Source organism: Mytilus californianus, unplaced genomic scaffold (genome assembly GCF_021869535.1).
Source record: "Mytilus californianus isolate M0D057914Y unplaced genomic scaffold, xbMytCali1.0.p SCAF_2, whole genome shotgun sequence".
In the NCBI taxonomy this organism is placed as follows: Eukaryota; Metazoa; Mollusca; class Bivalvia; order Mytilida; family Mytilidae; genus Mytilus; species Mytilus californianus.
The window spans coordinates 35,138,399-35,152,771 of record NW_026262668.1 but is presented as its reverse complement, the minus strand read 5'-3'; the positions used below and the strand labels follow the sequence as shown (position 1 = coordinate 35,152,771).

General features: G+C 29.2%; 1 protein-coding gene across 5 annotated transcripts in view; it reads right to left on the bottom strand.

Moving 5' to 3' along the window:
• Positions 1–14,373, bottom strand: part of LOC127729771 (formin-binding protein 1-like) — a 48,347-nt gene that overhangs the window by 21,827 nt on the left and 12,147 nt on the right. For all 5 annotated transcript variants that reach the window (XM_052237644.1, XM_052237646.1, XM_052237647.1 and 2 more), the window contains exons 2-9: positions 12,800–12,915; positions 11,713–11,766; positions 7,937–8,084; positions 6,697–6,759; positions 6,383–6,487; positions 4,957–5,085; positions 3,861–4,007; positions 2,803–3,024 (exon numbers count right to left, since the gene is read on the bottom strand). In XM_052237644.1, the coding sequence (XP_052093604.1) occupies positions 2,803–3,024; positions 3,861–4,007; positions 4,957–5,085; positions 6,383–6,487; positions 6,697–6,759; positions 7,937–8,084; positions 11,713–11,766; positions 12,800–12,915 (984 nt within the window). The remainder of the gene's footprint in view (positions 1–2,802; positions 3,025–3,860; positions 4,008–4,956; positions 5,086–6,382; positions 6,488–6,696; positions 6,760–7,936; positions 8,085–11,712; positions 11,767–12,799; positions 12,916–14,373) is intronic.

The following is a 14,373-nucleotide window of genomic DNA, read 5'->3' as shown; positions in this document are numbered from 1 at the left end:
CTAGAGATAGAAGAGGGGAAAAGGGGGTTGCTGAAAAAAAACTGAAATGAAGATAAAATAATAAAGTGAGAAAAATACTCAGGGGAAATGGGAAGTGGAGAGAGAAAGATATTAAATAAATAATGAAATATAAATCTATTTTCAAAGGGGTGAAATGTACTCTCACAGCCTTGCTTATAGGTAAAACAAATTGTTACAGTCAGTTATTAGAGAACTATGATTTCTAGGCTAAAAAGTTTATGTCTTAACTCAGGGATAAATCAATTTAAGTTCTCTTCAGTATTGTATCTACTTTAATAAGATGATCTAAAATGGCAATCATTCACCAGTAAATGCCAGACAATATGATATGAAAAAGCTTAGAATTCATTCTTATTCACATGAATCTTCATTATTTTTACAAAACATTGTCATACCTGATCAAATAACCTTTAATCTTAATTATTCTATTAGTTAGTAATAAATACAAGAAAAAAAACATGTCTGTTCAGAGTCCTGTTCCCATATTAGATTTAAAAATTAATGTAAATTATTTGATTTTGTTATGTTATGGATCATTATTTTTTTTAAGTTGTACATTAAAGTACATGTTTATTAAAATGATAAAATTACAGTTTAAAGTTTTTGATGCTAAATGTAAATGACATATATATGTATTACCTGATATATTTTATATGATTTATGCTAAAATAAATGGTATATCTAAGTATTATTTATTATAACCTGCTGACCAACACTGTAAATTCTCAATGGGAAATCCTGAACCAGATGCATACTATCTTTGAAAATATTTTTTGAACACAGACCAAAAATTGCAAAAAAATTTCCATCCTATAAAATGCCTTGGACTATTTTCCTTTTACGTTTAATGTAAGAGTACTGCATCCTGTAGCGTTATCTAAGTATGGATGTTGTATTCAAATCATTAATTTCAAAAGTTAAAAAAAAAACTTGCATATAAGCCATAGCAAAGCAAAGAGATCAATGCAGGTTATCTTTGATAAATTATTTTAGTATAGAATGTAAATATAAGATATGTCTTAAAATGAACAGAAAGTAAACGATGACATAATTCAATGGGATGAATGGTAAATAGAAACATTATATAGAAGTTATGATACCCTACAACTAAGCAGAAAATAACTTTTTAAGTTCCAGCAAGCAATATACAATTACATGACATTCACAGGAGTACAGTACAGTTCTGATGGAATTTACACTTTCCCCGGATGTTAATGAAATTGACAACTTTGTGGAAAGTTGAAGGCACTCGAAAGGGATTTTCGTTTATCAAAAATGAAAATTTATTTGATAATCATTAGAGAACCAGATTCTTACATTGGTACCAGTGGATTAATGGATTAAATATAGATTCTTACATTTGGATTATCGGATTTATCCAATCTTGATAGTTAAATTACCAAATTTAAAGTCCTTGCCAAGGCTTGACAAGGCTCGGACTTTATAATTTAATTATTTAACTATCTTGATTGGATAAATCTGATAATCGGAATGTAAGAATCTATATTTAACTATTTTGCACAAAAAAACTATTTTTAATATATGAATAAAATTGAACTTTTTGGGAAGAGGGGTTATATCTTTTAATCAGGTCCTGTAAACAAATTATTTGGGATTAAATCACCAGTGCATGATCAATGTGACTTTATGGGGAAGTGTAATATCCATATGACTTGCTTGTACTCTATATACACCAACATCTATTACATGGCAATTATGCAACATATATGGAACTAACAGGTTATTGTTCTTAAATTATCTCAATAGGAACAAAATAACTATAAATCATTCTAAAAACTTATTCAGTATTAAAAAACATCAGAATTTATCTCTATAAGAAAAAGTATTTACAACCAAATCATTCGAGTGTGTATAATATACTGAATTAAGGTTGTTTATTTGTTAAGTGAACCATGACTTCTTAATTAGCACTGATAAAATAGTTAGTCACATTAGTTCTTTTATATGTGATTTGATTTAATAGCTATTATGGACAATTGTTTCCCAGTAATGTACAAAACTGATTTAATAGATTGTCCAACTAAATCACAGCCAACTGTTGTCCACTTAAAAAACAAGCAAACTATTTATTCTAAACACACTCGTGTAATTCAACTGAATAGATCCTAAATTCAGTATTTTAACCCGAGTTTTTATTATTTTTTGTGGTAAATTGTCAATTACATTGCATATGTTGTGTACAAATTGTAATGTTGTACAAATTATAATTTTCAAAGAATTTTTGTACAAGTTATCAGCGTTTTATGAACCACTTAACACAAATGGATGATACCAGCACACAGTCTTTTGTTTCGCATATTTCTGTCATATTTCCATGACTACATGATACAGTCCAATTTCATTAGAACACAAAATGACTTTTTATGATTTTGGTATAAGGAGAAATATAAAAATAGAATTTAAACCATTCAGGAGTCCTTATTTCCAGTTTTAGGACAACGAGAATAGCTCTAAATGTTAGGTTGAAGTATATAAATTTGAATTTTAGACATTAAGCTGATAAATTTCAGAAGATAAACTTTAACTACCTTGTGCAAAAAGGTATGTGTCAAAAAACATATAACTTGTACAAAATCCCTGTACAAATTGCATCTTGTACACAACACATATAAACCATACAATGTTGAGGATGAAAATGAAAGTAATATTTCTCTAAAGAAATTCTGAATTATAACTAATTTATCCCATAGTTATGTACATGATGTATGTGAGGCTGAGCATTTAAAAAAAAAAATGTAATTTCAATGTGCTGATTCTCACCTTTGAAGAGCTAAATAATCCTAATAAACCACTTCTTTTCTTTGATTTTCCTCCACTTATTGTTGCCTTCACACTACCTTTTTCGACATTTAAATTTTTGGGCGTCGTTAATGTATTCCCATTACGTCCATCTTGTATTTGTGAATTACTTAAGTCATCAAATGCAATGTCCGAAGGAATTGGATAACCAGACTTATATTTATTAACAACAGATATTGAATCCTAAAAACAATAATGAATGTGACATTAAACTGTATGATATAGATAATATTGTATTCTTACACTGAATTCATATTAGTCTTTAAAATATAATTTTAGTCATACAATACTTATGTGTTAGCTAGAAACACTATCTGCTTCCTTCATACCCTATATGAGAAGTGAAATCAATATGTAATATAGTCATTGTAATTATAGAAAGGTGCAGAAGGGCTGAATCATTTTTCCATTATTCAATCAATGAAATTATAATGATGCTCTTTTCATTAGTTTTTTTCATATAAATGATCCAATATTTTACTAAAACTCTTTTTTTAAACTGACAAGCAACTGCGTATCTATGGCACATTGTATAACTCATGTCCATCCAGTCAACATTCTTTAAATCAATTCCGATTTTTTCAGTGTTTTGTAGATTTCTTTTTAATACGTGTATAATGGTGAAACACAATCAAGTTTGAGTAAGTGTCATACAAACATCTTGTTTTGTTGGTTTTTTTTATTTGCATTAAAGTGTATTGATTTCATGATAGTTTTACATTTGAATTTTTCATGATAGCATTATCACTTCAAAAATTTCAAAACTAAAACGGAAGGAAAGATTTTACACAAACAAATGTACATACAGTCCATTATCATTCCGTGGATACCAATTTTTCTGGAATTCATGGGTACAGGAGAACCAGGAATTCAAAAGTCCAAAAATTACAAATTTGCTGAGCAGACTTTGGTCAAAACCATGAATCAAATATCCATGAAAATGCAACTTTTCCTAAATCCACGACAATTGATACCCATGAAAATAAACAAATCCACAGCAATGTATTTGAATTACATACCTCCATAGCGTTTATAGAATCTGATGCCTTGACCATTCCATCTATACATGTATTTATTATAGGAATGATATTCCTTTCAATGTCAGCACTTTGTTTTATATAACTTTTTATTTTATCTATTCTGTTTTCATCTATATTCTGTAGTCTCTATCATAAAAGAAAAAAGATAATTAGTCAACTTGTTTTCATCTATATTCTGTAGTCTTTATTATAAAAGAATAAGGATAATTAATCATTCTCAGAGATTTAAAATTCGACAAAGAACTACCAACATTTCCCTTACATTGCTTTAACAGCAGCGTTCTGAGGCTGGTAAGCTGTATTTTCCATAACACATCACAATAGATATCAAGATAATTTTATTGTGCAGAGTTCTACTACCGTGGATATCATATTTCTATAGCTTCTGCAAGTCCAATTGAAAATGTAGGTCTTGATTTGTGTAGGTGACTTGTAAAGGACCCAAAATCAATAAGTTTTTTTTCTTGTTTCAAAATTCAAATATGGAACACCTATTATATTATTGTAGTATTATCTTAATGATTGTGGAAGTAAAATGTCTACCATGTAGTTAAGAAAGATAATAAAGAAACTGAAGAAGGCCAGTAACCGAAATGTCTTAAAAAATGGTTTAATTAATACAATAAGTTCTTTGTTTAAATTCTGATATATTTTTCATTGAATTTTCCTGATCAGAACATCTTGTTTTTTTTGGCATATTACCAAACTATAAAACTGGTCATATCCTTGAATATGCTTGAGAGTGGGCGAAGAAGCATTGTGGCATATCAAAATTATTTCACACACTTCTTATATGCCAAATTATCTCATACGACTTAGTTATAACCTTTACTTAAACTTTTTTTATATGTTAAAGTACTGTGAATTCAGAACTTTATTTACTTTATATGAAAAATGAGACAAAATCAAACATTGCAGCAATAACTACTCTCATTTTTATTACGACTTTAAACAGCAAAATGTACAGAAACTGCATGAGCAGTAGACTGGCACATATAAATACCTGCATTAACTTAAGCACATGAGGTATACGCTGACAGATTTGATATATTATCAGAAATACATTTTGTATTACCTGAAACACTTGTGGCATGTGGTTATGATAGTGTTCATTTTGATGTTGATTCGTTTGCTGTAGTTGAGAAGCATATTCATTTTTACAATCGTCACTCTGTTGACTTTTCAACATCATGTTATTCCGATGCTACAAACAGAAAAAACGAATTTACTAAACATCGACAAAGAATCTTGTTAGTCATGAAAGAAATCACTGGGCTTATGGAGTATTTAATTTTCATTTTGCTTCTGTTAGATGTGTGTATTAAAATCTTTTCCAATATACTGTATTTTTCAATGTGACAGTTTTTACCTTGACTATTCATATCAACAAACTGAAATCACTAATGTAACCTTTTCCTTTATGTCAATAGGAATTCCCACCATCAAAGAAATCTTGAATTTATTATTAGTACCTATTGTTCTTATATATGACACAAAAATTGTCAAATATTCTGAATAACAATACCATCAATTCCTATTAAATGAGAACATAAATCTATTTTTGTTTGAATAAAGGTAAAAACTTTGTTAAAGGGAATTATGCAGAAAAACTAGTTTCTTTTTGTTCTGTATTGTTTTGTTTTATATCCATTTTCTTTGTTTGGATTTCTTGTTTTTTCTTGTAACAGCTTTTCTTATCCTGTCTCACTAATCCAACATGTACATAACTTTGATCACAAACAAAACAACTGGTACTTCTTACAACATTATTTACTATTGGGGACCTAATAATAAATTAATCACCTTTATGATTTGATTAATCTTTGGAGTTTGGCAAGGAAGAGATTTAGGTTTAGGTCAGCTTAACTTTAAGCACTACAGTTCATATTAAGTGATGTGATATATGAGTCCTCTTTTGTAACATATATGCTGGATCATATTTTTAATGTGTTATTTCACAAAACAATAGTCAACGAGAGGACATGTTGGCCCATCCAGTTACAATAACATTATTACGACTCAGAGTTGACCAGTCTTTGCTCTCAATTCTTAATGTAGCTTGCATAGCAGAAATGTAGCAATTCTTATTTTCATTGCTTTGAACCCTAATGAAACCTTTGACCTCCTATGCTCTAGGCAAGCAGGATAATATGATGCCCACAGATAGAGGAAGTTATGTATGGTCAGGGTCCCATAAAATTAAAAGAAGGCTTACATTCTACAAAATTGAACAATACTCAATAGTAACCAATTCTAACTACTTGAACATTTTTCAGTTTAAAACAAATGAGTCAACATGGATACAGAGGTATGCTGAAGATGTCTTAAAACCTTATAAATCTAAACTATAAATATCCTGGTTGCTACAAGGAAATTTTGTCAGTTTGTTTTATGCTAACATCTTATTTTTTTCGGGTCTGAATGGTTATTACCACCAACTTTCAAATAAATTGGTATTTTTTTCCTAGGTTATATTCTGCTATTTCCCAATAAGAAGTTACCTTTTCCACCTCTGCTCTAGAGAGGTTAATATCAGCATCTGCCCTTCTGTAGGCATCTGTAGCTTTTTCAGCTTCCCTAAATGCCTTTTCATATTGCTTTTCTCTCTGTGAATAAATTTTAAATGAATATAACATTTTTTTGGGCAATACAAACAAACAAGTAAAAGAATAATTAAGAGCTTTTAATATAGACAGGTTAATGTATAATTCAAAATGTTCTGATTCATGTATTGCTCTCAAAATTATAATTTAGCAAAAGAAGACATTTTATCCTAATATTGAGTTTTTTTATCAAGATAGTTAAATCGTCATACCTTTTCCAGTTGAGCTAGAGATGCTTTTAAGTGTTCTTGTATTTTAGCACCTTCTTGAAGTTCCTGTAAAACAGACAAATAATAGAGAGTTATCTTCTAAGACAAATTAGAGAGTTATCTTCTAAGACAAAATAGAGAGTTATCTTCTAAGACAAATTAGAGAGTTATCTTCTAAGACAAATTAGAGAGTTATCTTCTAAGACAAATTAGAGAGTTATCTTCTAAGACAAATTAGCAAGTTATCTTCTAAGACAAATTAGAAAGTAATCTTCTAAGACAAATTAGAGAGTTATCTTCTAAGACAAATTAGCAAAGTTATCTTCTAAGACAAATCAGCAAGTTATCTTCTAAGACAAATTAGAGAGTTATCTTCTAGATATTTATGTCCTTACGAGTCAAACCATAAAAAAAATTCAATACCTGAAAAAAAACCTGCAATTTCAGTCATATCTTCCAATTGTGATATTGAGATTCGTATCTTAATGCATGCAGACTGTTGGTTTTCCTGTTTGAATTGTTTTACACTAGTCATTTTGGGGCCCTTTATAGCTTGCTGTTCGGTGTGAGCCAAGGCTCCGTGTTGAAGGCCGTACTTTGACCTATAATTGTTAACTTTTTACACATTGTGACTTGGATGGATATCTAGAGTTGTCTCATTGGCACTCATACAACATCTTCTTATTTCTATTTTCTATGGTACAGTTACATGTCTTTGTACAAACTTTTACTAGTATTTTTGTATTATAAACACAGCCATATTCTGTACTGCTGATGTCTACTTTAGATCCTAATGTTTTATTTAGTTATAGCCACTTTATTTTGTATCTACAGTCTACCTTAGAAGACAGGTTGTAAAAAAATGTATATGTCCAAACATTTGCTCCTATAAAATTTACTAGAAATTATCGGAAGTTTAATATTATCTTTGAACCTTTTGCAATACTACTTTAGAAGTCCGACATACCTTTCATTTTTCTGTTTGCTTAGATTAAACAGTATACATATAAAATGTTTGTAATCCCTTTACTAATATAGAGAAACTGCTATATACGGCTGCTCTGCCAGTAAGTTTTACTAACATTAAAATACAACTTTGGGTCAAATGCAATAACTTGTATAAAGTATGATATGAGCCTAAACAAAAATTATAAATTATGGCCAGCTAACAAATAAAAAATGGAACAATTGATTCCATACACCCTAAACTTTGTTAAAAGGTTATTAATCTATTCAAAGTTACCTTTTTCCTATCTTGTTTATAGTCTTGTACAAGATTATTTAAATCTTTAATAACATTTCCTTGTGTGTTTTCTGCTATAACTTCGTGTTGACCAGCCAAATCATGCAGTTCTTTCAGTAAATCCCAGAATGCTTTAGCCCAGGAAAACCTAAAATAAAAACAATAATTCATTTCAAAAACAACATGAATTTGAAGTTACCAATCTGGCAGACTGAATACATTGTAGAAATGTTCAGGATTTAAATTTATAACCACCTTAACTGTAACAGGCAGGTAAGACTTATCTTTCTTTGAATACATGTGAGTTAATGTGTTCGATTCTTAACAAAACTAAAGTATTAGCATATTATAGTCAACCATTCAATGTAACTTTGCCTTTGAATGACTTGGAGTCAATTCACAAGGTCATGACTAAGCATTAATTTAAATGCAACAATAATATGAATTATATGATATGAGCCATACCAAATTATTTATTTAATCTTCAGCTTTCTGCTGATAAAAATAGGAGATAAAGAACAAAGTCAATATTTTTTTTTTTTCCATGAATTTTACATTCCACAATATGCCTAGGAAATAAAATACTGTTGATTCATTAACATTCACTGTAAAGTATATATTTTTGTGGATTTCATGGGTAGGCAGTTACCACTTATTTCAGTCATCGCAAAATACAATTAATGAAAAAAATTTATAGGAACAAATATTGAAAACCAAGAAATTAGATACCCAGAGACAGCGCTGAGCTTCACCAATGTTGCAAATTGCGATTTTTATTTCATCTGGCGACAAAATACGGCTGCTGGCGATATTTCTGGCACCAACATTTTCCTATGTCAAAATTTTCATTTCTCGACTGTAACGTTAATATTATTGATCATCATTTTAATTGGTAAAAGTAAAAAAAGAAATTGTACGAAATTTAACTGTCTACCAGTTTATGACTTTGTTTACGATCCCAAGCTAATCATCCATTACAACAGGTGTCATAATCTGTAGTTAGAGGTAATTCGTTTATCGGATGGGTCATTAATGATCATCAACATTAATTCATTCAAATAGAATCAGTCAGTCGGCATTTGTCATTTCGTTTGAAGATATTTTCATACAGCAACACTATTTTCAACATTAACCGTAGTTTCATGAAGATAACGTAATTGACAGAAAGACGAAAACCATAATAAACATGTTAAAAAAATATAGTTTTACTTGTATTCCGTAAAAAATCGTTAATTCAGACGTAATTTGTCTTTGCCTGCCCTCACTTTTGATACGAAAATAACAAAACTGGCCGCCATTGTTGATCGTATTCACTTCTACTGACTACTTTGTGTTATACTCCGAAGAAGGAGCACACCCGAATAAAGAAAGATAGCTCAATTTTATTTTTTCCTAGTATTGAGATACCTATTCAAAATATGTCTATATACTTCTGACTTTAGAATTTATAGGTTTAGGAGGTCTTTTGAGTTATGGGCAAAGTTAACAGGGTCTTGGTAGAAGGATGGGTAGGGTGCTTGGGTCATCATTTTCTGTATTCTTTATTTTTTATTCAAATTTTCACAATTCTGTATATATTAACACTCATTATTCTCTTTTCTTCATTTAATTCCCCAATTTTTTCTATTCTTTATATCGGAATTACTTTTTAATTTAAAACATTTTCCCATTAGTCACTGTTTGGAGACATAAATATTCAGATAAAAACATACAATATGCTGTTTTGTGGGAAAACAGCTGCTTTGTTTTCTTTATTATAATATTGTTATTCCTATACTTAAAAAATACTGACAAAGAAAATAAAAGTACACATGTTTTTTTTCATGTATACAAACCTTATGCAATAACTACCTTAGTCTATCATGTCAAATGATGTACAGTGCATAAGAAATTTAAATTGAACATGGTTTCAATTTTGGTAGAGGAAATCAAGACTCTAGCTGGCTCTAAAGTTGGATCCAAGTTTTCAAAACTTGCGACAACTTATAGCAGCTGGCAATTTTTCTGGCTCCAACTTTTTAGGAGCCAGAGCAGCTCCTGAATACTCTCTCAAAAGTAAAATTTCCCAACCCAGATAATTGAAACCAATAAACTTAATGAATCTACAGTATTTACATTTTGTAATTTATTTATTTATTTGAAAATCCCAGATTACATAATGAAACAAAGAGAAAATTAAGAGAGAAAAATGGGCGTTTCATCAAATAAATTTTGATTAAAAACATTTATAAGAGTAAAACAGTTCAGAGCAAATTACTAAGGAGTAGTCCAAACAAGATTCAAACATTCAATTAGAATTAATGATGATGACCCATTTATTTAGTAAATAACTTTACAGAGCAAAAAAACATTTCAAGGAAAACATGCATATTTGGTCAAGAGCATTTTCAAAACATCTGACCCTTAAGACCTGAATGCAAGGTCATAAAACATTTTGACCTCTTGAAATAAAAATTAGTACATTGTATTTGTGAATCAGATTTTTCCAAGTGTACTTGCACTACACGTATATATAACAACTCTTGACACACATACAGAAAAACAATAACTGTTGCATGTGACAAAACTTTAAAATGTTACTAAATGGAGAATAGAACTGGCTACTGCTTGTGTATCAAGGATAATGTCATTGTTTATAAGAGTTGCACAAAGTACATTTTTTTAGTGGAGATTGGATAAATTTGTAGTCTATGGACAGGGAGTAGTTGGAATTATAAAACAGCTGAGCAAAAATTTCATCCAAGATTACAACCTAACATGGAATTCATAAATCATATTTCATCTTCCTGTCTTTGTTCAAGGAAATAATAAATACTGCCTTGACAAGTGTTTACTCCAATTATAAACAAACAAGAGAAACCAAAAGTGGAACATATTTTCCTTTATCTTAATTACTTCCTTATTGGAAGAAAAACCAAATAATTAAAATCAATCTTATTTCCCCCACCCCCAATTTCCTTATAAGCAGAACAATACAAAAATAAAAAGCAAAAATTAATCAATATATACATTGTTTTAATTCAATCAGCATTTCTGATTATCTCATATCCCCTTTGATCTCTTGATCAAAGATTTTTAACAAAAGTTAAAATCACAATTTCCTAAGGATTGTCCCTTTAATTTTAGGTTGAAGAAGGTCAAATTCAGAACAACTTGATTTCAATTACAAACATCCTTCCGTGTGTTAATAGGTTAAAACCACAATGTATTATGGGATTAACAACAATTATTTTCAGTTTTGATTGCATTTTATCCTAGTTATTCGCATTTAATGATATAAATAATATATATTACACATTAACTCTCTCTTTTAAACACTCTGTCGGTTAATAATTTCCTTTTCATATCTGTGATTATGATTACATTACAACCAAAACTACACATACATGTAATATGAAAAATTTATAGTTGTTTCTGATCATTTCAATCTCAATTAATCCTAAACCTGATTAATAAACAATTGTAAAAATATAGAATCTTAGGCATAACAGCCAGCTTAATCTTAGATTAACATGAGTTCCATTGAAGTAATTGTGGTTGCAACACTGGACATTTTCAAAATGGTTCTTGATACAATCATTCAATAGAGTTGATTGAGGTTGGTATACTCAAAAGCAATTTAGGATATAAATTCATTTAAATGGCCTTTGATTAAAAGTATTAATGAATAGCTAAATTTCAGAATCAAGATCTGGTAATAACACCAATCAGGATTTTCAAATGATTATGAATCAGTAACCTTCCCACAATTCCCTGCACATATTTATCTTACTTACTGTCCATACTCCTCTTCATCTTTCTTTTTTGGCTGGTAATTCTTTACAAGTCTTCTACAATGAAAAATCTTTCTTCTATTTTGTACAAGTCTTTTTCGTTATCAAGCAATACCAAATTTGACTTATAATGCATTTTGGGAATTTGGCATGGATAGCAGACCTTTGATAAGTCTCTGTTAAATTTATTCAGAACTTTTAGACTTTAATATGCCAGATGAAAGTTTTTGATCTTCTTTATATACACCTTTCTATTGTTAAAGCCTTATGTACTGATTAAAAAAAGTTTATCAACATATTTTAAACACTTTTTCTAAATATCCAAAGTTGTGGAAATAAATTTTCAAGTCGAGTGTATGCCAATTAAAAATTGAACTTTATGTGTTTTTTTTTCTTTGTTACAATAATGTATTTATTGTTATTTTTAGAAGTATAGTTTAATTTTTGAAATATAAAATAAAAAATATTAGTTGTTTTACCTTTTTTTTACTCAGTATATTTAATTATGCACGACGTTAGTTGGGTTTTTGTGTAATTAGTTTGTCTAATTGAAATATAGATGTACATACATGTATACCCACATCTCCTTTTATTGATAAAACTTTTATAATCCTCCTTTTAAGGTACATAACTATATCACCATGTGTAGATCGTTCTCAATCATTAAAAGCTTTATTTCAAAGGACCAAGTTTTTTTCATGATTAACTTACATCTGACAACTCAAGTACCCTAGTGTCTGGTTTCAAAAAGTATTTGAAATTCTTATATGCACTTATATAGAAATGTTCATGAGTTCTTTGTGAGTCATAAACCTCGTCATAAGTTATATAGTTGCATTGTTGCATGTCATATCTTAATGTTTTTATTTATTCTTAGAATTGGGTTTTAATAGCACATTTTTTTATTGTTCTTATTTTTTTTCATTTTTATAGATTGGGACTATTTAAAGGTAGACATAGTATATAGTATTGTATAGACACTTGATTTAGTGCCTTTTATTTTTTTTTGTCATTTGAAGGAGGGGGTGTTACAATACATGTATTTTTAAGGTACATTTTTTTTTGTTCTTCAGACTAACTTCAAACTTACTTTAAATTTTTGGCATATTCAAATTCAATATGACTACGTTCTTTCAGAAAATTAGTAAATCTTTCACAAAAATCTATTCCTTTCTGTGTGTGAACAGCTACTGTGTCATACTGATCCTGAAATCACAAAAACAATTTTATAAGCATGTATCAATAAATGAGTCTAAAATTCAGAAAGAGACAGCCTAGAATTACAGTTGTTATTTTATTTTCTATCTTTTCACATATTTTTCTTTAATTGGAAGAATAATTTTCTTCAATATATTTTTTTCCATTAGAATATATGTCCACGTATATAATATTCATACCTGGCAAATGATCTTAATATACAATGTGTTTTTATGTACAATCAACTAACAACAAGGAATTATTTGAATCTGGAATAATTTTGAATTCTGGAAAATTGATCAGAAATTTATGATGAAAACTAACCCAACTAAAAAGGGTTAGCCATGCATGCATGGCTAAGGGGTGTTAGTTAGTTCATACTGAAATGATAGTGAAAGTAAAATTAACCTTAGCCATGCGTGCATGGCTAACCCCATTTAGTTGGGATAGTTTTCATCATACATTTCTAATCAATTTTCCACAATTCAAAATTATTCCAGATTCAATTAATTCCTTGTTTAACATGCTTGGTCTTTCAATTTGATCAAGACACCAAAAAGGTTTGACCCTTTTTTTCATCAAAACTATAATAATTTTGGCGAGAAAACTCTACAATGAGTACGAAAAGTCTTCTAAAAAAAGTTTGTTGTATGAAAATAAAGGCATAATTTTTTAACACACACAAGTCATTGTAAATAAACTTATCATCATGATCTTATACATTTACATAGACAATTAATTAATTTCCAACAGTTATTTGCATTTCAGTTTTGTAGTTGGAGAAATTTTCTGTTAGACTTTACAGTATGTCATTCATGAATGAAATTGAAAATATCCTCTCTGAATGTATATAAATAAATTGACATTCATTTCTAGATAACTTTTCATGCCTGAGGTTAAGTGTCAGTATGATGTGTTTATCAAACTATTAAATCCAAACACTCAAACTGGTAATTCTATGATATGTTTATCAAACAATCAAATTCTCAAATTCTATTTCCTATCCAAATCAAAAATAAACAGTTGAACATATACATTTACTAACATGACCAAATGAACAAAAATTTGCTTTAAATGAACATGCAGAATGAAAAAGGGTTTCTTGAGACCATAACACAGTACAAAGCTTGGGAAATATCTGTCTAAGAATTCATATCAGTAACAAAGTATCAGTGTTCTTGAAGGCACAAAAATAATAGGTTATAATCACTTACAAAAATGTATTTCTTAAAAAGATTTGCATACACCCTGGAAAGTTATCACTACAGTTTCTTTTTCCTACCCTTTCATGCATTTTTTTACAGAAATTAAGGTGCAGACACGTTAAGGAAAATGAACAAAAAATATTGAAGTATATTGGCACCAGAGATGACTTAGCACTAAGAACGATATAATAATTTTATTTCTAAGGAATGCATGTTTTAAGCGACAACACATGGAATTGATGAATTATGGGTAGTAATCTCA